Source organism: Anabrus simplex, chromosome 1 (genome assembly GCF_040414725.1).
Source record: "Anabrus simplex isolate iqAnaSimp1 chromosome 1, ASM4041472v1, whole genome shotgun sequence".
NCBI lineage: Eukaryota > Metazoa > Arthropoda > Insecta > Orthoptera > Tettigoniidae > Anabrus > Anabrus simplex.
In genome coordinates this window covers 1,012,569,370-1,012,596,768 of record NC_090265.1, presented here as the reverse complement: position 1 = coordinate 1,012,596,768, position 27,399 = coordinate 1,012,569,370, and the positions used below count along the sequence as shown (strand labels likewise).

General features: G+C 38.1%; 1 protein-coding gene across 2 annotated transcripts in view; it reads right to left on the bottom strand.

The window, feature by feature from the left end:
* Positions 1-521: 521 nt before the first annotated feature.
* Positions 522-27,399, bottom strand: part of LOC136857794 (sphingomyelin phosphodiesterase-like) — a 97,377-nt gene continuing 70,499 nt past the window's right edge. For both annotated transcript variants that reach the window (XM_068225327.1, XM_068225328.1), the window contains exons 5-10: positions 25,024-25,196; positions 21,206-21,400; positions 19,689-19,859; positions 4,297-4,477; positions 3,981-4,171; positions 522-773 (exon numbers count right to left, since the gene is read on the bottom strand). In XM_068225327.1, coding sequence (XP_068081428.1) covers positions 617-773; positions 3,981-4,171; positions 4,297-4,477; positions 19,689-19,859; positions 21,206-21,400; positions 25,024-25,196 — 1,068 coding nt within the window. In that variant the 3' untranslated portion in view covers positions 522-616. The remainder of the gene's footprint in view (positions 774-3,980; positions 4,172-4,296; positions 4,478-19,688; positions 19,860-21,205; positions 21,401-25,023; positions 25,197-27,399) is intronic.

Genomic DNA, 27,399 nt, shown 5'->3' with positions numbered 1-27,399 from the left:
ATTTGCCAATGTGTCACACCTTTTTCATAGCATACTAATCCCACTAATACTCTTCAAAATTATGCCATGCTTCATAATTAATATTTATGTTAGTTAAATGTATGAATTTAAAAAAAAAACTGGAAACATATTTATGAGTGAAATTGATGAGACTGGGTCCTCATTTTACAGAAAATGAATTTACAGAGCCATACTTTCTCAAAGGCTGAGGACCGCTGTGTTGAAGGACATTCCTAATGATGCAACTGATCTTACAAAAAATCATCTGAGGGACAATGACCCTGGAGAGTTTCACAGGCAATTACAAAATTGTGAATACTGACTGCAGTAATTTTTTCCAAGTGCCGTTAAATCATGTTTTTTTTTTTTTTTTTCTGCTCACGCCACTAGTACAGCCTTAAACTGAGTATAAGAAAGACTGTCATGAACATTGGTAGAAGGTAGTGGAGATGATAGAAAACTGAGTGATATTCACAAAATATACCGACAGGAAGCAGAAAGATTCATACGTTTCATGGTTTATTGAACTTTTATTTTACAGATGAGAGCTGTCTCCACTCTCCAAGGAAGGGAGGTACAACAACATTATTAGATGTAGTTACAAGTTTAAGTATTTCTATTTCTTAAATCTATTTGCATTAAATTCCTCCAGAAGTTCTTCACACTTGGTTTTATCTGTAGCATCAGTCTGCACAATTCCACACAGCCTTGATGTGAGACAGGAAGTATCACATCCAGTAGACAGAAGCGGATCACCATCTTTCACAAAATATCTGGGAGGGGAAAAATATGAAAATAAAACACCTATTCTATAACTGATACTTTCTTCCAGTGTATTCTAGAACCTTTTAGGAGTACAAAAACAGATTACACCAGATTATATTTTTGTGGTTAATTTCAAACTCCAAAATTTTCACACTCCAGTTTGTTACGTGTCTGTTCTGATTTTTTTAAAAATTCTGGGTGGTGTTAAAGAGCAGGACATAGAAAACAGGTCTGTTACAATGGGAAAGAATGATTTCATCATGTCAACCAGTCTTGAACAGTAAAATCCATCATCATGGTCGACGTTAACATCTGAGTGGTGCCAATGGAGGGAATTGTTGTAGTACATCACATTCCTAACAAAAATTGCACTTAAAGGGTCAAAGTTTGTAGCTAATGTTTCAGAAAATCAGTATAATCAGCAAACTGATGTTGGATTAGATCAAAAAGGTGATGAAATATCAACCTGAGAGTCTGCTTTGTAAACATTCCTTGTTTGAACTGGATAGTTTCCATGGCCATTTCAATTTACTTAACCCATCTGTGTCATATGATGAGCTGTGGTCACCTGCAGTGTTTTGGCACATGAATCAAATGATGAGCTCAGCTCGCAATGATGCAGTACCTCGCTTATCTTTGTATATTAGATTCCCTTTGCAATATAATTTCTAACAATACATACTGTAAGGAATTAGAGGCATGTGCTAAACAATGCTGTCTGTATGTCTGTGACACTGGAATTGTTGAAAACAGTTTATTTTCATCGGTATTCAGTATTTATTATGCAGTAGAACCGGTTTTGCGGTAACGACAACAAGAGAATGAAAGCGCTTGTAGATTTTGTTATAGATGGTGATTGCGGCAATAATGGCATTTTGGAAAATGAATCCCAGCTCGAGGATAGTGATAGCAACAGTGAAAGTTACTGAAGTAAGCAGAGCATTGAAGAAAGTGAGAGTGAATGTGCCGTCCCAGCTTTTTCCAAAAGCGCCTGGCCGGTGACACAAAAGAACCATAGTGATTGGAAATTGGAGAAGATAATAATCCTGATATATATAAATTACATGGATACAGTGGTGTTTCAAAAAATTATGAAAAATTTATAGTCTGCCCACCGTCAGAACTTGTGAAGTTTTTAGAGTACACGGATCTACTCTTTTTTGGAATATTATTTCAAATGAAACATTTGTACCACAGCCAGCAGTCTTCAAGGAATGATGAATGGGTAAGTCATAACCTTTAATGGCATGAATGAAAAATTTGAGTGAATTATCTGCATTAGTTATTGTTATTACTTTTTTTACAATTTGTTTTACGTTGCACCGACACAGATAGGTCTTATGGCGATGATGGGATAGAAAAGTCCTAGCAATGGGAAGGAAGCGGCCATGGCCTTAATTAAGGTACAGCTTCAGCATTTGTCTGGTGTGAAAATGGGAAACCTCAGAAAACCATCTTCAGGGCTGCCGACAGTAGGGTTCAAACCCACAATTTCCCAGATGTAAGTTCACAGCTGCGCGCCCCTAACCGCGTGGTCAACTTGTCCGGTAGTTACTATTTTATGCATGATTTTGTGTGACATTATACTCAAACTATGGGCGGGCAAATTAAATCTGACTCCACAGTAAAAAAGTGGCCATTTATTGTGATTTGAATGGATTAATGAAATGCTGTCATGAGGAAGAATAGACTGATATTGATGTGAGTAATGGAAAGGAACAAACAAGTGATGCATCAAGTTATATGTAGGAAGACAGGAACACAATGACAGATCAGTGTCAGAAGAAGGAGCAATAGAAAAGAAGACCAGGATGGACATAAAAATGCAAAAGCACAGTCTCCACACATCTTCATACACTACTGTCTTCAAATATACAGGCTTTCTCCTCATCAGTTCCAATTTTTCTGCACCCATTTCTATTCATCCCCCAACAAGCACGTTTCTGCTTCCTGGTTCATCAAAACGGGGGCTTCAACATTTATTTAGGGGCTATCCCGCCACACATCTTCAGTCTTGTTTTGGGAAGTGCGGGACAAGAAATCATTAAAAGGGTGGTGTTTGAAAGCCGTAATCATACTGAGTCAGAAGAAAACAGTCTGACTTGTTGGCTGAATGGTCAGCGTACTGGTCTTCAGTTCAGAGGGTCCCAGGTTCGATTCCCAGCTGGGTCAGGGATTTTAACCTTAATTGGTTAATTCCAATGGCTGGGGGGCTGTGTGTGTGTGTGTGGTGTATTCAGCATTAGAAATCATCCTATGTAGGGCCCTCATCTTCACAGATATACAGGTCACCTAAAAGGCTGTCTTTGAGAAAAAAAAAAAGACCTGCACCAGGCCTCTCCAGAGACCATATATTATTATTATTATTATTATTATTATTATTATTATTATTATTATTATTATTATTATTATTATTATTATTATTATTATTATTATTATTATTATTAGAAGAAGAAGAAGAAGAAGAAGAAAAAACAGTGATGACCCTAAAACTTGTCAACCAACTGACAATTTATTGTTTGCTTTGTCTCTTCTGCTGCCTCTCATCTCTGATAGATGGTACTACTGATACAATTACAATTACAAAAATCAACCTGTCAGTTACAGCAAGACTTACTATCCATCACTTGTTTGTTTATTTCCATAACTTACAGAGTTCCTTTCCTTCTCCTAGGCTTTTCCTCATGTTAAGGGGAAAAAAGTGCCATTTTATGGTAAATCACATCACATCTCACATCTCTTCATGTCTTTCATTTCAGTTTAGCATCAGTGCTCTAAACAGTTCATATGATTGATTTTCTATTTTTCTCCTACATAATGAATCCCTTTACATCTTCATCCAATAATTTTAAAATTTGCTGTGTGCATATTATGTGGTATGTTCCGAGCTGTCAGTGGAGAGATGACATGGAATGACATTAGTAGATGAATAAGCTTGAAAGGAATTTTTTAATGTAAGAAAGATCACAATATGAAGATAAAGTTGGAATTCAAGAGGACAAATTGGGGTAAATATTCCTATAGTTAAACTTTGTGAACAAGTAGTGTTCATGAGTTACACTCTTTGTATAGAGTATGGAGAACTTTCCCACTGCAACAACTCCGAACTTCCCGTGTGTGCCCAAGAAAGTACCCTGCATGATGCACTAGTTCTCATTCCTTGGTTCTGAGTATATAGAATAAGGAAATATGAAATGAAATTTGAGTAAGTATACCTTTGATATTGCTCCAGAAGTTCATGGTGTGCAGCCATTCGATGAACTAATTCATCTAATGCGGCTGGTGTCATGGACTTCACTCCATAAGCTTTTCTAAATGAGTAGAGCTTATACCATTTAGGTTTCTGTTTACCATTTTGGTTTGCTTCAGTCAGGTTATATATCCATGTTTCATAATCCAAGACAGCCTACAAACAAAAATTTGTACATTACCCTGTCTGTCTCATGAGCAAATTCTTTAGACATAGCAGTTCCATTCCAGTCCAGCAAAGTGAGCATTATACATACACTGCATAACAAAATAATATCTTACCCCTGTAGTAGCATCAACTTTATACACACGATAGTTGGAGTTCAGATCACTATAGGTAGTAACGCTGCCACCATCAAAGGCAATGTTAGTGGCTCGAGTGGAATCATTCAGGGAATAAAATAAACGGAATGCATCGTTGTGTGTATGTCCATTGAAAAGGGCTATGACTGTACCTTCAAACCTGGAAAAAAGTTATACATTAGCACAAGGAACAGATAGTATTTTCAGAGGATATGGTGATATTTTTGTAACAGCTTGTACATAACAACCAACAGCTGTTCTTTATAATTCTAAACAGTTTGGCAGACACATAATTCCATAGTGATCTCAATATCAGTCATTATGAAGGCAGAATCTAATGTGATCAGTAGTAAGAATAGAAAAGTGTGTGGGTAAATATAGGCATGGAAAATAATGTTAACCCTTTGAATGTCATCTTAAATTGCATAGTTCTATGCTAGTGGTTCTCAAACTGTGTTCTACAGAACCCCAGGGATCCACAGAGGTAGTTCTGGAGTTACGTGACATATTTTCTTCAATAGTGACCAGCTTGGTTTGTCTATATTCTAGTAAGATGAAAAGCGCACAGTCGCAAGGATGCCCATACCCGGGGGCAAGGTGGGGCCACAGCGCCCCCCCCCCCCCAGCTCTCAGGCAAAGGCAAAAAAATAGTCTAGTCAGGTGTTTTCCTTTCAAGAAAATGATTTAAAAGTCAGTATTACGTAAGAAGCTATAGTACCTTTCCCCACCAAAAGGCAGGGAACACTGTGGATTATTCTACCACAGAATACAAGTCGCCATTTATCTTCCAAAATATTAAAAATACTATGTATGCCCCGGTTGTGTAGTAGACAAAGCTTCAAAAGAGTAAATTTTTTTAGTAATAAGAGTGATTCCAGAAGATGAAATGTGTGATACTTTGCACAATAATGATAGGTAATGATCCTATAGCTTCAGATAGTGAAAGTTAAAGTGAGTGTGATTATGTATGCAGTTAAAGCACTGGAAGGATGGAGGGTAATATTAATCTGGACAGGAACAACAATGGCAGTGATTCAGAAACAAGGTGTTGGATTGCAAGACTTACCCAAGAGCAAAAGTGAACTCTGACCACAACTGGTTGCTGATGTAATGCCACCTGACACTGAAGAAATTGAAAAAAGGAAAGGAATGCACAGAGATGGGATCTAGGCAAGTTGAGAAAACGAGTCTGAGGGATTGTTTCAAGGAACATGTTGCACAAGGACTAAACAAAATGGCTGAATGAAACACAACAGAGAAGGAATGGAGTCATGAAGAATGAGATCAGTAGTGCTGCTGAAGAAAGGGAAGATCAAATAAGAATCAATGGATAACTCAGGAGATACAAGACCTGATTGAGAAATGATGAAAGTACAAGAATGCAAAAGAATTGGGAGGGAAGAAAAGAATACAAGTGGTTAAAGAATGAGGTAAACAAGAAGTGCAGGATAGGTAAGGAAGAATGGCTGAAAGAGAAGTGCATGGATGTTGAAGGTTGTTTGGCTGTAGAAAAGGTAAATTCTCCATACAGGAAAATCAAGGAAACCTTTGGAGGAAGGAAACTAGGTGTATGAATAATAAGAGCTCAGATGGAAAACCACTTCTAGGGAAGAAAGACAAGGCAGAAAGATAGCAGTAACATATCCAACAGTTATATCAAGGTAAATAAGTAGATGACATGATTCTGGAACAAGAAGAGGCTGTTGATGCTGATGAAATGGGGGACCCAGTTTTGAGGTCAGAATTCGACAGAGCTTTAAGAGTCCTAAATAGGAACAACGCACCTGGAATAGATGACATACCTTCAGAATTACTGGCTGCTTTAGGAGAAACCAGCATGGCAAGGATATTCCATTTAGTGTGTAAGTTGTATGAGACAGGAGAAGTGCCATCCGATTTTAGACAGAATGTTGTTATAGCTATTGCTAAGAAAGCAGGTGCTGACAGGTGTGAAAACTACCACACCATTAGTTTAGTATCTCATGCCTGCAAAATTGTAACACGTATTATTATATATAGAAGAATGGAAAGACAAATTGAAAGTGAGTTGGGAGATCAAATTTGCTTCAGAAGAAATGTAGGAACACGTGAAGCAATGCTGACTTTATGTCTGATCTTAGAGGACCGAATTAAGACGTACAAGCCCACGTACATTGCATTCGTAGATCTAGAAAAGACATTCGATAATGTTGATTGGACCAAGCTATTCGACATTTTAAAGGTGATCGGGTTCAGATACCAAGAAAGAAGAATTATCTACTATCTGTATCAAAATCAGTCTGCAGTGATAAGAATTGGGGGCTTTGAAAAAGAAGCAGCAATCCAGAAAAGAGTGAGGCAAGGCTGCAGTTTGCCATCTCTCCTTTCCAATTTTGATATAAAACAGATGGTAAAGGAAATCAAAGAGGAATTTGGAAAGGGAATCAATCCAAGGAGAGGAAATCAAAACCCAGAGATTTGCTGATGATATTCTTATTTTATCTGAGTCTGCAGAAGAAATAGTGATATGGTATGGACAAAGTCTTGGAGAAGGTGTACAATATGAAAATAAATTGAGTAAGTCTAAAACAAAAGTAATGGAGTCTAGTCGAACAAAGTCAGGTGATGGAGGAAATATTGGACTAGGAGAAGAAGTCTTAAAGGAAGTAGATGAATATTATTACTTGGGTAGTAAAATAACTATAATAATAATAATTTTGTGTGGCTATTTCTAGCCGAGTACAGCCCTTGTAAGGCAGACCCTCCGATGAGTGTGGGCGGCATCTACCATGTGTAGGTAACTGCGTGTTATTGTGGTGGAGGATAGTGTTATGTGTGGTGTGTGAGTTGCAGGGATGTTGGGGACAGCACAAACACCCAGGCCACTGGAATTAACCAATGAAGGTTAAAATCACCGACCCGGCCGGGAATCGAACCCGGGACTCTCTGAACTGAAGGCCAGTACGCTGACTATTCAGCCAATGAGTCGGACAGTAAAATAACTAATGATGGCAGAAGTAGGGGTAAGGAGCACATAAAATGCAAACTAGTACGAGCAAGGAAGGTCTTTCTTAAGAAAAGAAATTTGCTCACTTCAAACATTGATATAGGAATTAGAAAAATGTTTTTGAATACCTTTGCCTGGAGCATGGCAATGTATGGAAGTGAAACATGGATGATAACTAGCTCAGAAAGAATAGAAGCTTTTTAAAATGTGGTGTTTACAGAAGTGTGATGAAGGTAAGGTGGGTTAGATCAAATCATGATTGAAGAGATGTTCTTGTTTGAGTCATCAGTCCATAGACTGGTTTGATGCAGCTCTCCATGACACCCTATCCTGTGCTAACCTTTTCATTTCTATGTAACTATTGAATCCAACATCTGCTCTAATCTACTTGTCATATTCATACCTTGGTCTACCCCTACCGTTCCTACCACCTACACCTCCTTCAAACACCAACTGAACAAGTCCTGGGTGTTTTAAGATGTGTCCTATCATTCTATCTCTCCTTCTCGTCAAATTTAGCCAAATTGCTCTCCTCTCACCAATTCGATTCAGTATCTCTTCATTCATGATTCGATCTATCCATCTCGCCTTCAACATTCTTCTGGAACACCACATCTCAAAAGCTTCTATTCTCTTTCTTTCTGAGCTAGTTGTAATCTATGTTTCACTTGCACATAATGCCACGCTCCACACGAAAGTCTTCAAAAACATCTTTCTAATTTCTATATCAATGTTTGAAGTGAGAAAATTTCTTTTCTTGAGAAAGCTCTTCCTTGCTTGTGCTAGTCTGCATTTTATGCCCTCCTTACTTCTGCCATCATCAGTTATTTTACTACCCAAATAACAATATTCATCCACTTCCTTTAAGACTTCATTTCCTAATCTAATATTTCCTGCATCACCTGCCTTTGTTCGAGTGCACTCCGTTACTTTTGTTTTGGACTTATTTATTTTCATCTTGTACTCCTTACCCAAGACTTTGTCCATACCATTCAGCAGCTTCTCGAGATCTTCTGTAGTCTCAGATAAAATAACAATATCATCGGCAAATCTCAAGGTTTTCATTTCCTCTCCTTGGATTGTGATTCCCTTTCCAAATTCCTCTTTGATTTCTTTATTGCCTGTTCTAGTAAACATTGAAAAGGAGGGGGGACAAACTGCTGCCTTGCCTCACTGTTTTCTGGATTGCTGCTTCTTTTTCAAAGCCCTCGATTCTTATCACTGCAGACTGATTTTTATACAGATTGTAGATAATTCTTTGTTCTCGGTATCTGATCCCAATCACCTTCAGAATCTTAAATAGCATGGTCCAATCAACATTATCGAATGCCTTTTCTAGATCTACGAATGCCAAGTACGTGGGCTTGTCCTTCTTGATTTGATCCTCTAAGATCAGACATAAAGTCAGGATTGCTTCATGTGTTCCTACATTTCTTCTGAAGCCAAATTGATCTTCTTCCAACTCAGCTTCAACTTATTTTTCCATTCTTCTGTAAATAATACATGTTAAAATTTTGCAGGCATGAGATACTAAATTAATGGTGCGGTAGTTTTCACACCTGTCAGCACCGACTTTCTTGGGAATATGTATAACAACATTCTCCTGAAAATCTGATGGCACTTCTCCTGTCTCATATATCTTACACACTAAATGGAATATCCTTGCCATGCTGGTTTCTCCTAAGTCAGTCAGTAATTCAGAGGGAATGTCATCAATTCCAGGTGCCTTGCTCCTATTTAGGTCGCTCACAGCTCTGTCAAACTCTGACCTCAAAATTGGGTCTCCCATTTCATTAGCATCAACAGCCTTTTGTTGTTCCAGAACCAAATTATCTACATCTTTACTTTGATACAACTGTTGGATATGTTCCCTGCCATCTTTCTGCTTTGTCTTTCCCTAGAAGTGGCTTTCCATCTGAGCTCTCAATATTCATACACCTAGATTTCCTTTCTCCAAAGGTTTCCTTGATTTTCCTGTATGCAGCATCTACCTTTCCTAGGACCATACAGCCTTCGACATCCTTGCACTTCTTCAGCCATTCTTCCTTAGCTACCTCGCACTTTCTATCCACTTCATTCTTTAATCGCCTGTATTCTTTTTTGCCTTCTTCATTTCTAGCATTCTTGTATTTTCGTCATCCATCAATCAGGTCTAGTATCTCCTGAGTTATCCAGTGATTCTTAGTTGATCTTTTCTTCCTTCCTAACATTTCTTCAGCAGCCTGCTGACTTCATTTTTCATTACTATCCACTCTTCTTCTATTGTGTTTCCTTCAGCCTTTTCATTTAGTCCTTGTGCAACATGTTGCTTGAAACAATCCCTCACACTCTTTTCTTTCAACTTGTCTAGATCCCATCACCTTGTATTTCTTCCTTTCTTCAATTTCTTCAACTTCACATGACATTTCATGACCACAAGTTGTGGTCAGAATCCATGTCTGCTCCTGGGAAAGTTTTGCAATCCAACACCTGCTTTGTGAATCTCTGCCTAATCATAATGAAGTCTATTTGATACCTTCCAGTGTTTCCAGGTCTCGTCCATGTATACAGCCGTCATTTGTGGTGTTTGAACCAGGTATTGACAAGGACTAAATTATGATCAGTGCAGAATTCAACCAACCAACTTCCTCTTTCGTCCTGTTGTCCCAATTCAAATTCTCCCACTGTATTACCTTCTCTTTCTAGGCCTACCATTGAATTCCAGTCTCCCATCACAATTAGATTCTCGTTGCCTTTTACATATTGTACTAAATCTTCTATCTCTTCATATATTCTTTTGATTTCTTCATCATCCGCTGAACTAGTAGGCATATAGACCTGCACTATTGGGGTGGGCATTGGTTTGGTGTCTATCTTGACAACAATAATTCTTTCACTATGCTGGTCATAGTAGCATACCCAGTGCCCTATTTTCTTATTCATTATTAAACCAACTCCTGCATTTCCCCTGTTTGATTTTGTAGTCGCCTGACCCAAAATCCTGTTCTTCCTGCCAACGTACTCCACTTATACCAACTACATCTAACTTTGGTCTATCCATCTCCCTTTTCAGATTCTCTAACCTACCACAACGATTCAAACTTCTAACTTCCACGCTCCGACTCACAGAATGTCAGTAAACAACTTCCTCATGATCGGCCCCTCTCGTGTAGTCCCCACCCGGAGATCCGAATGGGGGACTAGTTTACCTCCGGAATATTTTACCTGGGAGGAAGCCATCATCAGTACATCATACATACAGAGAGAGCTGCATTGCCTCGGGAGGTAGTTACGGCTGTAGTTTCTAGTTGCTTTCAGCCGTGTAGCAGTATCAACACAGCTAAGCTATGTTGAGTATTATTGCAAGACCATATCAGTCAATCATCTAGACTGCCACCCTTGCAACTTCCGAAATGCTGCTACTTCCCTTTCAATGAACCATTCCTTAGTCTGGTCTCTCAACAGATATCCATCCGATATGGTTCCACCTGCGGCTCAGGTATCTGCTTCATTGGGACACACTAGCCTCCCCACCGCAGCAGGGTCACATGGTTCGAAAGGCAGGATTGAAGAGATAATGAATCAAATTGGTGAGAGGAGACTGATTTGGCTAAATTTGATGAGGAGAAGGGTTAGAATGATAGGCCACATCTTACACCCAGGACTTATTCAGTTAGTTTTTGACGGCAGTGTAGGTGGTAAGAATGGTAGGGGTAGGTCAAGGTGTGAATATGACAAGCAGATTGGAACAGATGTAGGATATAGTAGTTATGTAGAAATGATAAGGGTAGCACAGGATAAGGTGGAATGAAGAGCTGCATCGAACCAGCCTATGGACTGATGACTCAAACAACAACAACAACAACAACAACAGCAACAACAGCAACAACAGCAACAACAACAACGACGACAATTACAATATGAAGCACTTCAAATAACTAAAGAATATATGTAACCGTCCAACAAGTAAAAGAGTAGGAATGTCAGTATTGCCTCGAAGCTGTTACAAAATTATCACTCACGCCTTTGTAAGATTGCACGCTTAAAGTGAGCTGGTATGCTTCTGTTTGGAGCCTAATATCTGTTAGCCAGTCAGAAACATCCTTCCCTTCCCTGGGTTCAGCTAAGATAGTTACTTCTCTATTAGCGTCTCCAGTATAACATTATATTTCTGGAACAGCTTAGTGTGACAGAACAGGATATTAAGGCAAGGTAACTAGAATATAAGGTAGGCTACTCCGGCGGTTGAAGCTTCCATTGGCTGGAGCGCTCTGCCGTCACGCGGCATGAATGATAGCAAGTAAGGAACACAGTCGCAGTACAGCAAGCCTGTGAATTCTCGTGCCTGTGAAACATCTTCTCAATCTTTTATCAAATAATAGTCTGGTTTAGTCCGATTCGATAAGTAACGGCACTTCCAATAGATTTAAAAACGTGAAAATGCATTAAATTTCGTCACATGCTGAGCAGGTAGAACATCAACTATCAAATACATGACATATAATACGATAAGAAATAAAATATTGCCATGCAACTCAAAATAAATAATTAATTTCCTGATGAAGTAAATATTTAGATTAAATGGCATAGGAAAATATGCATCATATCGACATCTTTATGGAATTATATTAAATTATTAAAATGTACGTGTCAGGAGACTTAATTACTTGATGAACCAGCCCAAAGCTTAGCCTTCTTATTGGCATATTTTCTCAGTGCTAGCTCCTTACTCTTTACATTAAAATGCCATATCCTAATAAATGTCCTGGTCCTTACGTAGAGACAAATTATTTTGTCATGGAATACTGGAAATTTTGATTTAATAATAGAAGTAAGAGTTTTTACTTTTTTGCATCTGGATACAGTCTTACCATGAAACACACCAAATGAAATTTTGAACTGGGCTATATTTTTTAACCACTCATGACTGGGATGTGTGAGGCCCCCTTTTGAAATAACCGAGATCCAGTAACAGGTCTCTTCTTGCACGACATTTTTGTCTCTTTCTTCGTATTTACGGTACATAGGATCATGGATACTGTATTATTTCACGAGCTTCGAAATATATTCAGAAATATAAGTTATTAACACATAATAACGTTAATGTTATTGGATTTTACGTCCCACTAACTATGTTTTTGAGCACCTTCATCACCGGACCGAGACAGGATCAAACCTGCCAAGTTGGGCTAAGAACGCCAGCGATCTACCATTTGAGTTGCTACTCAGCCCGGCTATTAGCACATAACAATAATTATAGAAAATATGATTTTCATTCAGTCGTTTATATCTGACACCTTTTTACCGTACGAGCTGTAATAGTGGAGATAATCAAGAGTTTATTACAAAGTGTTTCAATAACCAAGCATTGCTGACGAGGAAGTATTGTTATGCCATCACAGTAGCAAACTAACTGGCTATGACGGTTGTTGTCATTATTGTCTTTATAATATGCGAAATAATAATAATGTTATTTGTGTTACGTCTCACTGACATTTACGGTTTTCTGAGACTCAAGGTGCCGTAATTTGGCCCACGGGAGTTCTTTTACGTGCCGACTATTTATAGCGCCACACACGTTTCCATTATATGTTGACTGCATTTTAATCAGTACAGTGGTTCTACTTCAGATACTGACAACACGAACACTGTTCACATAGTGAACCACTATAAAATTACTATATATCCGTGATCCGATATACAGTAAATACGTAGAAAGAGATAAAAATGTCGGTCGGTCACTTGCTTTCTTGGCTTACACTGCGTGAACCATCAACGATAGACCCCAAGTGTAAGCGTACGAAATGTAGAGCATAGAATCCTCTACAAAAAAGTCTGGGATGGCACATACCTATTTCCAACCGGCTGCCCTCTAGAAGCGATTTTATGCTACAGTCCGTGGTAAAAAATGTAACTCCTTAAAATTAAATAAATATTTCAATATTATCCTCGAGTTCCTCATCAAAATAAATTGTTTGACCTCCTTTATAAGGATTACAATAACCTTCTAAGGACATTATTTGCATGAATGGTTCAGAGGTTATGACCATTTTAGACTGTAGTGGTAATACGTGTCAGCAGGACGGGCGACCGCTGTCTCATACCACATGACGTCACGCAGAAGGCGGACAGGGAGAGAAACAAGTGAGCGCGATGCGGGAAGAGACCCCTGTGATATTAAGGTATGGTGGCTTTCACGGCCAGTGTCAATATACCGTATTTCCCAGCATAATCGTCGCCACCGCATAATCATCGCATCCTTTATTTTCAATACAAAAATCGGACTTTAAACATTTAATCGCATAATCGTCGCACGTCCAAATATTTTTCACCAGTCTGGTTAAAAGGTGAATGGAACTGCAATATAAGTTGCACATCAATGCACAATTTAAATACGTGTATGGTTTATGGACAATTTGGCAACACAGTCACATTTGCGAGATGTTGCACAACGTATAAATAAATAATACTGTTATATGTATGATGCATGGCTTACCAGTAGGCTATCGGCACTTTGACAACGTGATCGCGAGACAGTGTACAATTTATTCACCACCTACATATGAGTTCTCATTTGAAATACGTAAGGCTGTAAGTTATTGCTTATCGGCAACGTTGCCAGGAAATACCTGTACCAACACACACTTGTCTTCTAGTAGAAGGGCTGCCGACAGTGGGGTTCGAACCTACTATCTCCCGAATACTGGATACTGCCCGCATTTAAGGATCTCTTATTTCATAATTAGTTAAATAAGACTGAAATTTGGAAACACTTCTATACATTTGTACCATTTGAATTTTGCTTTTTTTTAATTTTTTTTTTTTAATGGATACATTAGAAGCTTAAAGTTCAAAGAAAAATTGAAATTATCATGAATTTCATTAATTGTTATTCTTTCAGTTCATAATTATTGTGACTTATATTATTATCTGTAGATATTCAACTCTTATGAGTGTGCCATTTCTGCTGTAAACAGAAAGCAATTTATTATCTTCCAAACAAGCACAAGAAGTAATTGTAAACTGTTGTTTGTCTCAGATACGCCCCTCCTGAGATCACTGATGATGAGGTTAGCACACAGTGGGTATATGAGGCAGTAGCATCTCACTGGTCACATTGGCTGCCAAATGAAACCATGAGTACCATACTCCATGGAGGCTCTTACACAACACTTGCTCGACCTGGTCTTAGAATCATCTCTCTTAACAATAACGTATGTTATGTTTACAACTGGTAAGTTTTCCATAACAACCTGAATATGTATACAGAAATATTTTATTGCTCTAACATCTGAAGGGATAAAGACTGTTGTCGAGTGACAGTAGGATAAATGAAGTCTTAATTGAGATTTATTATTTATGCAGCAGCCTATGGCACTATAGCTCCTGGAGAGCCCTGGCCTCCCAGATAACCTCCTTTCTTCCACTCTATTCATCACTCTCTGCCGCCATCTTCCGACTCCCAGCCTGCAATGATAATTATTGTAAAATATATCCATGGTATGCCATTCTTTCTTATTCATTCAAGACTGCTTCTGTAATGACTTGCCACAAAGAGGTCTGAGGTATTACAGGTGATTGTAAATAATTTTAACACGCTGAATACAGAGCCGGAGTCCGGTTTTCTTACGATATACATTAAATACATTAAATCTCCCTCTGCAAATAACCTCAGCCTTTGTGGTTGGGGTTAACTTCCAATAAGTAACCAGGGGAATCTGACCCCTACAGAGCACATCCCCAGGTGGCAGTACAGTACGTAGGGCAGGTTGAAATACCCAATACAACCCGCGGATCAACAGGTAGTCCAATTCCTGGGGGCTTTAAAATACTGGGACACCCTCTCTCCAGGAGTCATAAATATGGAGGGCCGTTGCCCTGCTTTACGGGTGAAGATCTCAACGGCATCTATGGCGCAGAAGATGGACTTCCAGTATGGTGGAGATGGCAGAAGGAAATAGATCAAAAAATAAAATTCCTAGAAGGAAACCAGAATTTAATTTCATTGATTGTAAATGTTAACAACATCAAAGCTCTTTAAGTCTTTAAGCTTTTTCAATCGTGAAGGAATTACAATGGCAGAAATTTGCCAGAGATTTACTGAACAGTTCGATGATCAAATTTTGTCAAGGACGTGTGTGTTTGCCTGGCATAAAATGTTCAAGGAAGGTCGAGAACATGTGGAAAATCAGCAACACGATCGCCGTCCTCAGACCAGCATTACAGATGAAAACATTCGTGCAGTTAAAGACATTATTGACAATCGACGGGTGACAGTATCAGAAATTGCAGAACAAGTTGGAATCAGTTATGGGAACAAACAACCTACAGCTCTGGAAAATATGTTCCAGAAGGGTCCCTCGCCTTTTGACCGAAAATTTGAAGTTGAGACGTTTGGAGGACTGTCAGAGGCTTACAGCAAGGTTTGCAGAAGAAGATGATGCATTTTTGAGTCGGATCGTCACTTGTGACAAAACATGGGTCCTCCACTACACTCCTGAATCCATACAAGCCAGTAAGGAGTGGCGGAGGAAAGGGGAGGCAGCACCTGTGAAAGCAAGGACTCTACTGTCAGCTGGCAAGGTTCTTGCAACCATTTTTTTTTAACTGCCGAGGCATTTTGCTGATTGATTGTTTGCATGAGCAACACATAAGCAATGCTGCTTACTACTGCGAGCTGTTGAACAAGGCGAGGTTTGCATATTGTCGCAAAAGACGAGACCAACCGATTCGACAGGTCGTCCTCCTCCACGACAATGCACGGCCCCATACTGCGCTCTAAATGTCTCCAAGCTACAGGAAATACACTGGACTACACTTGTTCATCCTCCTTAAGCCCGAACTTATTGTCCTGCAATTTCCATTTGTTCGGACTGCTTAAAGAAGCTCTAGGAGGTCAAAGATTTGAAGGTGACGAGAGTGTGGAAGACTTTGTGCGCAACTGGCAGGTGACACAACCCTGTTCTTTTTATGATGAGGGCATCAAAAAGCGGCCCATACGCTGGCACAAGTGCATTTCCAAAGCAGGAAACTATGCGGAAAAATAGAATGTAATTGCCTTGTTTTTTCAATAAATGAATTTGAATAAAAAGTAAAATCCCGTTTATATTTGATCCCTCCTCGTAGCTTATCTTGGAGACACTCCCAATGAGGGTGAGCTGTCTGTACCTTTTTTAACCACATACCAGCCCTCCTACCAATGTTACACTTCTGGCAATCTGGTTAAGACTGAACAGAATTCGGTGTGGCACTGCTCGAACTGGTGCAGTCCTACATCAGTGGGGTTGGATAGACTCTCCTGTGGTTTTGAAATGTAGACCATCAACCATATAATGCAGGAGTGCCATCTACACTCATTTCCTGGTTCGCAAGGGTTACAAACCTTTCAATCCAAATATGAAAATATGGTCCTACTGCTGTAAACTTTGTATTGTGAAAATGTATTGTTTATTGTCTTGAATGCGACATACACAGAATAAATAAACTTCTGGCAGTACCAGGAATCAAATTGTGGCCTCCAAGGACAGCAGCTAATAGTACTAACCATTATACTACAAAGGTGAAAAAATTTATGCCCTCAGGCACACTCCAATGGAGGTGAACTGCCTGTGCCTTTTGAACCAAATAGCAGCCTCCTACCACTTAAATTTCTAGCAGTACTGGGAATCAAATCCAGACCTCCAGGGATGGCAGCTATTAGTGCTAACCGTTAAACTACAAAGTTGGACAAAATGCTGGTTAGTAATACACGAACACCAGCCAACAACGACACGTGATTCACAGTAATAAATAATGGGTTTGTGACAATGGTATAAAATTGATTACACTTATTCCGTTGCCTGTTTGAATTTTCAACCATTAATCTATTACTTTTTTACTGATATAATATTACAAGGTAGTTATCTAACAGTTCATTATTTTACTAGAATGAATATGCATAAATCAGTCTCTGGGAAAACTCAAGAGTGCAAACATGTGTAACAAGGTTTCCACCATTCACTGTTTTCACTGATTAGGGTTCTGTGATATAAAAATGTTTGAGAACCACTGTGCTATGCTAAAAGTGCCTAGCCCAATTCCCTAAAAATGCAGAGTATTTGACAAACATTCATATTACTTAGCTATTAAGGTTTGTCAATTGACCTCTTTTGTGGTGGTGGGGAGCATCAGCTGCCCTACATTCCATTCTCTCTTTTAATATTCCAGAAAGTGTAAATATAATTAGTGACAAGTATATACATTATAAAAAAATCCCTTTCATTTTCAACTTTTTCATCTGAACCTTATTTTCTGTTTGCTAGGCCAAAAAATGGCATTAAATGGAGTGTTTCACGACTATACTGTAATTAAAGACAAAACAGTTAATCACTGACAAAAATGTAAGATTTCACTTATCTGGCTGTGTTATTTAGGAATTTGTAAAGAAAGGGCAAAGTACTATATTTCTCTCATTTTTCCTTTTTTTTTTAAAAATAAAATACTGCTGTGATCAAACACATCTTACAGCTACACAAAGTGAATGAAACAAACCATTAACATTTCAAAATTCACAGCACACAAAATATTTCACAATTCACATTGGAGCAAGCCCTACCCAGTTTTCTTTGCCTGTTGAGAAGAAGCTTTGACATAAAAACAACGATGGGTTTGTATGATAAACACTCCCACAACTATTTCCCTCTTTACATACAAGTACACTTATTTGTTGTTCTTTGAGCCAATAGCAAAACTGGACAATGCCATTCTGTATATCAGTCAGATATATCAGATATCCTTCCACAGAAAATATATTATTATTTGAAAGCAAACTACCTGCAGACACCTCTTGTGCAATTGAGTGAATATGGAAGTAACTACATCAAGTTAAAAGAAGAGTTGATTATATCAACAATGGCATATCTCGTAACATTTCCAGCTGTTCATATAATCAACGTTGGCACTCCAGGGGTTAATAAAAGTAAGACTAACTTGATATTTAGTAGTTTTTCAATGATTTAATTTCTAGTTAGAGAATGGTCTGCCTACGAGTGGAAATTTCCTAGAGTAGAACGCAGCCGGAAAGGCGGTTTGAAGAGGGTTGCGCAGTAACATTTGCGCGCTTTGTGTATGACATGTTTTCCGCTGAGCCAATAGAATCATTTCAGTAAGAGGTGCCTGTTTGTGCAGGTCACGAGTGAATGTTTTGAGTTTTATTTGTAAATATCATAATCAACAAATTTAGGGAATTTTTCGCGTGTGTACGATAGATCCAGGAAGAGCAAAAAGACAAGTATTCCATTTACAGGCAAGTCAAATAGTATATCGAGTATATTTGTATTTTGTAAGCATGCAGCAGCAGGCGTTCATAGGCGGGGAAGGTGAGGAACGCCATGTTGCCACGCTTCAAAAGAAGACAGCATTCGCGTGTGGTATCAGCCTGTGAGCAGTACAGAGGAGAAAACAATCTACGGAAATAAAAATAATGCAGTGTTCAGGTCACCAGGGAAGAATCCTAAGAGGAAGAAGCCAGTGACGGACCTCGATGATTTCAATAAAAATGTTCTGACTACAACAATATTTGATATGTATAAAAACGGCAAATATCATATGGCACTGAAACTGGCCCGTCCATTTACCTTCCTTAATATCTTGAAAATTTTCCTCAACACTTTTTAGGGGTATTTCATTTCTCTCAACTTCCATTTACCTTCTTTAATATCTCGAAAATTTCTCTCAACACTTTCTTGGGGTTTGATGTTAAAAATTAATTAGGAAACTTTTAAGCCCATGAAAAATATAGGTCATCGCTTTGGAATTCAAGATATAACTGGATGAAAAAATGTTCACACATTCATGCTGTTATGCTCTCTGCACTTCGCCTTTCATTTCTCTCAACTTCTATTTACCTTCTTTAATATCTCGAAAATTTCCCTCAACACTTTCCTGGGGTTTGATGTTAAAAATTAATTTGGAATTTCAGGAAAATATTTACACATTCATGCTGTTATGCTCTCTGCACTTCGCCTTTCATTTCTCTCAACTTCCATTTACCTTCTTTAATATCTCGAAAATTTCCCTCAACACTTTCTCGGAGTTTGATTTTAAAAATTAATTTTGACTTTCAGGTAACTTTTAAGCCCACAAAAGTATTGGTCATTGCTTTGGAATTCAAGATATAACTGGATGAAAAAATGTTTACACTTTTTTGCTATTATGGGTAGCAAAATTGGCATCACCACACCTTATACTTCTGTCTCTCTTTGCGCAATGAAACCGCCTTCTGGGCTACGTTCTACTCTAGTATTCTTTTGTAATATAACTTCCTTTTCCCAAATTCTTTGCTCTCCTCTCATTATGTGATCTTTCATATACTCTACTTGAACACACATACAATAAACAGAATGACAGAAACATACAACTGTTTTACCTATCAATGATTTTCCTGAATTCGCTATTCCAAATGTAGTGACATTCGCTATCCCCTGGAGGAATGTGTGCCAGTATATGGACTTTCTCACCATCCTTTTCAGCTTGAAGCAATGTTTCTGCAAGCCACTGCAACTGTTTTCCTGGATCATGAGAATCATACAGCAACCACCTGGAAGTGAGGATAAATTTGTGATTAACACTCCAAAACATATTTATTTACAGTTATATTAATATTTGATTTGTGGTCATCTTTTAATCCATGCTATAAAATTTATTTTAGGGGGAAAATTTAAACCATAGAATTATTATAAAATAAGGTTCCTAGAAGGAAACCATAATTTAATTTCATCAATTGCAAATGTTGAAAACATTTAACCTCTTTAAGTCTTTTAAGCTTTTTCAACCTTGAAATTACCAGCATTTCGCGCTAGTGTAGCAGTGGGCTCATCAGTTGGAATACAGCACCTTTCCAAGATGTTGACGCCAGTGTGCCGTTGAGACATTACTGCAAGCCTAGTATGTAGGAAAATACAGTGACGGTGTACTAGGGGAAGCATGTGTCTGCACTTGTATAATTGCCTGCCTTTGGTCTAGGTCAACAGCGCACTAGTGCCAGCGTCCTGGAAAGGTGTAGCATTCCAACTGATGAGCCCACTGCTACACAGGGGCGAAATGCTGGTAATTTCATGATTGAAAAAGCTTAAAGACTTAAAGAGCTTTGATGTTGTTATCATTTACAATCAATGAAATTAAATTCTGGTTTCCTTCTAGGAATTTTATTTTTTAATCTAGGCCCTTCTGCCATCTCCACCATACTGGAAGTCCATGTTCTCCGCCATAGATGCCGTTGAGGTCTTCACCTGTAAACCAGGGCAACGGCCCTCCATATTTATGACTCCTGGAGAGAGGGTGTCCCAGTATTTTGAAGCCCCCAGGAATTGGACTACCTGTTGATCCGAGGGTTGTATTGGGTATTTCAACCTGCCCTACGTACTGTACTGCCACCTGTGGATGCGCTCTGTAGGGGTCAGATTCCCCTGGTTACTTATTGGAAGTTAACCCCAACCACAAAGGCTGAGGTTATTTGCAGAGGGAGATTTAATGTATTTAATGTATATCGTAAGAAAACCGGACTCCGGCACTGTATTCAGCGTGTTAAAATTATTTACAATCACCTATAATACCTCAGACCTCTTTGTGGCAAGTCATTACAGAAGCAGTCTTGAATGAATAAGAAAGAATGGCATACCATGGATATATTTTACAATAATTATCATTGCAGGCTGGGAGTCGGAAGATGGCGGCAGAGAGTGATGAATAGAGTGGAAGAAAGGAGGTTATCTGGGAGGCCAGGGCTCTCCAGGAGCTATAGTGCCATAGGCTGCTGCATAAATAATAAATCTCAATTAAGACTTCATTTATCCTACTGTCACTCGACAACAGTCTTTGTCCCTTCAGATGTTAGAGCAATAAAATATTTCTGTATACATATTCAGGTTGTTATGGAAAACTTACCAGTTGTAAACATAACATACGTTATTGTTAAGAGAGATGATTCTAAGACCAGGTCGAGCAAGTGTTGTGTAAAAGCCTCCATGGAGTATGGTACTCATGGTTTCATTTGGCAGCCAATGTGACCAGTGAGATGCTACTGCCTCATATACCCACTGTGTGCTAACCTCATCATCAGTGATCTCAGGAGGGGCGTATCTGAGACAAACAACAGTTTACAATTACTTCTTGTGCTTGTTTGAAAGATAATAAATTGCTTTCTGTTTACTACAGCAGAAATGGCACACTCATAAGAGTTGAATATCTACAGAAAATAATACAAATCACAATAATTATGAACTGAAAGAATAACAATTAATAAAATTCATGAGAAACAAAAATGATCTTTCAATTTTTCTTTGAACTTTAAGTTTCTAATGTATCCTAAAAAAAAAAAAAAAAAAAAAAAAAAAGAAGCAAAATTCAAATGGTACAAATGTATAGAAGTGTTTCCAAATTTCAGTCTTATTTAACTAATTATGAAATAAGAGATCCTTAAGTGCGGCCAGTATCCAGTATTCGGGAGATAGTAGGTTCGAACCCCACTGTCGGCAGCCCTGAAAATGGTTTTCCGTGGTTTCCCATTTTCACACCAGGCAAATGCTGGGGCTGTACCTTAATTAAGGCCACGGCCGCTTCCTTCCCACTCCTAGCCCTTTCCTGTCCTATCGTCGCCGTAAGACCTATCTGTGTCAGTGCGACGTAAAACATCTAGCAAAAAAAAAAAAAAAGAGATCACAGATAACATTGTAATAATAATTTGAAAAAAGAGGCAAAACTTAAAATAATGACATTTCCATGTTTTTGTGTCCGCTGAATTTGAAAATGTATTCCCTTTTTCCTATCATGTAAGGTTTTTGTTCAGTAATGCAATCCCACTTTCTGCTAATAATTTACAGGATGGGCACTCCTGTGTGGATAAAATAAACATAAGAAAAAACATTGCAGGCAGATGTTAATGGAAGTTATAGTTTCTTTTATTGCTTTTATGACATGTCCTGTTTACCGTATAATCCCGAATACCACCTGCCACTGAATAAGACCCGCACCCTAAATTTGAGACAGCACTTTTTTCCCCAAAATATTGGTTCTAAATCTTGGGTGCGGGTTGTATTCAAGCCGCTCATTCTCGTAAATATTTACTACATTTACATGAAGTATTGAAATAGATTTGAATATGGTTACTATATTCAATATACCACGTGTAAACGGGCATTCAGGTCTTATTGTGTTTTAGTTGCATTCTAGAAAACAAGATTGATTTTTTTCTCAATAAGGTTACAGTAGCATGTAAACGCAAAATGTAAGTTAATGAAATATGGTAAATCAAAGAATATGGGTAAATATGTGATAAATATGAAAGCCGCTGCTGTGGATGTTCGATCGTCATTTGTTTCACAAGTGTTGCTGGCATGCTGGATGCGCAAATAGCTGATCTCGTGGAATATCGTACTTTGCGAGAGTCGAGACTGTTGGTTAAGTCTACCTCGCTCACATTCGAGTTCCGTATCTGTCCCATGAAAGTGCTGTCTCAATAGTAAGCGATGGATTCAAAACAGCATCTGCAGTCATTTACGTGCATGAGAAACTTAAAGTTGTAAGCGAAGCTGAAATATATGGAAATCGTGCCGTTGGCAGAAAGTACGATATTGATGAATCTTGTATTCGTGATTGGCGGAAGAAGAAGGCAAAACTTCTAAAAAGTTACAGCGATCGCGGGGTTTCGGCAGGCGGAGTGCAGTGTTTCCGGAAATTGACGAACGACTCCATATATTTGAGATAGAAAAACGTGAGTTAGGATATGCTGTTTCTAGTGAAATGTGTCAACTGCAAGCCTAGAGATCTCAAAACACAGGGTGTTACTGCAAGCCGCAGATGGATCCGAAACTTTTATCGGAGAAATGGATTGTGCATTCGGAGACGTACATATATTTTGCAATGTCTCCCTGGGGCGAATGAAGAAAAATTAACGGCCTTTCAACGTCACATTATTCATTTCAGGAAGCAAAATTCTTAATTGCTGTCGCAAATTGGGAATGCTGAACAGACACCTGTCTATTTTGAAATGCTGTTGGAAAATACAGTAAATACGAAGGGTTCTAAAAGTGTAACCATCAGAACAGGTGGTAACGAAAAGCAACGATGCACGATAATGTTGTGCGTATTAGTGGATGGAACCAAACTCCCTCCATATGTGGTTCTGACAACGAAACCCCTTCCAAAAGGAAACTTGCCGTCCGGTGTTATTGTTAGAACACATGAGTTTGGCTGGATGGACAGTGCGTTCGTTAATTGAGGACAGCTTGAAGTGAGTTTGGCAACGTCACCCGGGAGCTTTGTTACAAAAAATGAACCATGCTTGTGTTGGACAGTTACCGAGGACATACAACTGATGCCATGAAAGATATGATGAGGAAAGGAAAAACCAATCTTGCGATAATTCCCAGAGGACTCACTTCTATTCTACAGCTGTTAGATGTGTGCTTGAACCGCCCTTTCAAAACTGCAATGAAACAGTTGTACACCAAATGGATGTCTGATGGTGATCACGCGTTATCATCAACCGGACGAGTGAAGAGCCTGAAGTGGGACTAATATGCAGCTGGATCAAGACCGCATGGGCACGCATCCCCAATGATTTAGTGTCCAAAAGCTTAAAGAAATGTGGAATTTCAAATTCAGTGGATGCTAGTGAGGAGGACTATTTGTGGAAAGATGACAGCGACAAAAGTTCCTATGGTGAAACTTCAGATGACGATGGTGAATTGTGAATGATCTGAGTATTGGACCAATTTTATTTACAATTTTTGTGATGATTTTATTAATTGTAAGCTGTTTGAATTTATATTTGTGGTGTATATGTAGAAAATTAAATAGGTATCTAAGTTATTTGATTTTTTTTCGTATTTTGCGTCACAAATTTAGGGTGCGGGTCTTATTCGGTGGTGGGTGGTATTAGAGGATTATACGGCATTAGTCCTACAATCAAGCATCATCATCATCTTAATTTCCCATTTCCAGCTTCTCGGGTCGGGTTGTGAATCAACGACCTCCATCACTGCCTGTCCCTCCACCAATCTTCTCCTTTTCTTAAGTACATCTTCAGGTTTTCCTACACTCTTTTCTATGCACTTCTACACTGAATCTGCTCACCTCTTTTGGGGTCTTCCTCACAGTCTCTTTCCTGTTAACTTTTCTGAAAAAGCTTTTCCTTTTGGCACTCTTTCTTCTCCCATTCTCATCATATGCCCATACCACTTTAGCTTTGTTGTTTCTATCCTGTCTTGAAGTTTCATGCGAATTAGTGGAAGTGGCATACTTTCATTTCATGGCATGAAAAATGTTAATATATTTTTGTATAGTGTAATAATTCAAAATGAGTATGACAATGATACGTGGATTCAACAGAAAATTGCACTGGTAAGTTTCACTGACATTTTTGCATTTAATTGTAAATTAAGTACCAGCATAATGGTTAGCACTATAAGCTGCCATCCTTGGGGGTCCGGGTTCGATTCCCGGTACAGCCAGAAATTTAATAATGGCAAGAGGGCTGGGGTATGTAGTTAAAATTGTACATGCAGATCACCTCCATTGGAGGTATGCCTGAAAAGAGCTGCACCACCTCAAGATGAGGACACGAGTTTACGTACCAGGATAAAATCCAAAAGAAAAAATAATGAAAATGTCCTATGATGGATCAGAATCACTATATTATGCAATGTGTTAAGAAAAGCCAATTATTTACAATAATTATAACAGACATGTGGTAAACAACTCACACATTCACTGGACTGGATTCATGGTTTCCAAGAGCAGGAAATACTGGAATGTCAACAAAAGTGTTTTGGAAAGCAGTGTGCACTGTACTGAAAATATATTTGTTGTATCCTTGACTTGTCTCCCATACTCCATGGTCTACTAAATCTCCAGTGAAGTATACATAATCAATTTTCTGAAAGAGAAATGATCAATTATTCATTTTAAAGTGAAGGAAACTGATGAAAAGCAACAACTTATCTGGTAAGAGTATGTTAAAAAAATCCAGTGATCATACACTTCGACATACAATAATTTTAGTGTGTTTCATTTTCTTCCCTACATCAATACTATGAGTGCTTTTAACTACATTCTTCCTAAATGCAGTAAGTTATAATGATCATGAATGGAAATAAGTGGAGAACTGAAAGTCATTGGTCTATTAACCAGAATGCAACCATGATTTACAAAATATTTTTGCTTTTTGTCTAAGTTTTGTTCCCTTGATATTTAAAATTTAGTCCTCAGCTTGCTGGTGGTGGTGGACATACCATAAAGGAATTTACAATAATACTTTGTTGGGTACAGGCAGGGAAGATTGCAAATCTGTCAAGTGAGGCAATAATAATAATAATAATAATAATAATAATAATAATAATAATAATAATAATAATAATAATAATAATAATAATAATAATAATAATAATAATAATAATAATAATAATAATAATAATAATAATAATAATAATAATAATAATAATAATAATAATAATAATAATAATAATAATAATAATAATAATAATAATAATAATAATAATAATAATAATAATAATAATAATAATAATAATAATAATAATAATAATAATAATAAAAAAAGGGAACCTAACAACATGATTAACCTATATGAAGGTTAAGTTCATTTCAATTAACATTATAAATAAAATCATTCACAAAAGGGAAATTGGAAATAAATTTAGTTATCGATTTTTAGCATTTAGAATTCAATATGTGTATCTCAAAATTCTTCATTCTTATACTCTCCAAGAAAACCAAAACAGTTGCAGCTGGTGGATTCATTGCTGTACAGTTCATCACCTTAATCTTAATTACATTAAAATGTTTTGCACCAAAATTCTCAGGAACTTACAAATTATTCAATCCATCCGACTTCCAGAATTTAAAGAATACCTTTTAATTTTTATAAAGGCTTTCACAAATGATACATCATTTTCTTTAGGCAATATACTTGCCTCTCTTCCCTTGATGTGCATTGAGATCTGGTGCTTCTTCTGTGGTATGACGAACTGATGTCTTGGTTCTTTCATAATTGAATCTTTGACATCATCTATAAATTCCATAAACTTTTTGGAAGTATAGGAAGTATAACCCTCCCTTGCGAACAACGTGAACTTGGCACAGTGCAAAGGCTTGCACGTCCCAATGAAGCGGATAGCCAACCCGCAGGTACAACCATATCGGATAAACTAACAAATGGTTCATCGAAAGGGGGGGATAGCAGCCTTTCGGATGTTGCAAGGGCAGCAGTCTGGATGATTGACTGATATGGACCTGTAATAATACTCAACATGGCTTAGCTGTGTTGATACTGCTACATGGCTGAAAGCAACGGGAAACTACAGCCGTAAGTAACTCACGAGAACGTGCAGCTCTCTCTGTATGAATGATGTACTAATGATGGATTCCCCCCGAATAAAGTATTCCGGAGGTAAAATAGTGCCCATTCGGATCTCTGGGGGGGGACACTACATGAGATGGGGTAATCATGAGGAAGATTGATACTGACATTCTGCGAGTCAGAGCGTGGAATGTTAGAAGTTTGAATCGTTGTGGTGGGTTAGAGAATCTGAAAAGGGAGATGGATAGACTAAAGTTAGATGTAGTTGGTATAAGTGAAGTACGTTGGTAGGAAGAGCAGGATTTTTGGTCAGGCGAATACAAAATTATCAACACAAAATCAAACAGGGGAAATGCAGGAGTTGGTTTAATAATGAGTAAGAAAATAGGGCAGTGGGTAAGCTACTACGACCAGCATTGTGAAAGGGTTATTGTTGTCAGGATAGACACCAAACCAATGCCCACCCCAATAGTGCAGGCCTATGTGGCTATTAGTTCAGCAGATGATGAAGAAATTAAAGAATATATGAAGAGATAGAAGTTTTAATACAATATGTAATCGTGATGGGAGATTGGAATGCAGTGGTAGACCAAGAAAGAGAAGGTAATACATTAGGAGAATTTGGATTGGGTCAAAGGAATGAAAGAGGAAGTCGGCTGGTTGAATTCTGCACCGATCATAATTTAGTCCTTGATAATATTCAGTTCAAACATCACAAACGATGGCTGTATTCGTGGACGAGACCTGGAGACATTGGAAAGTA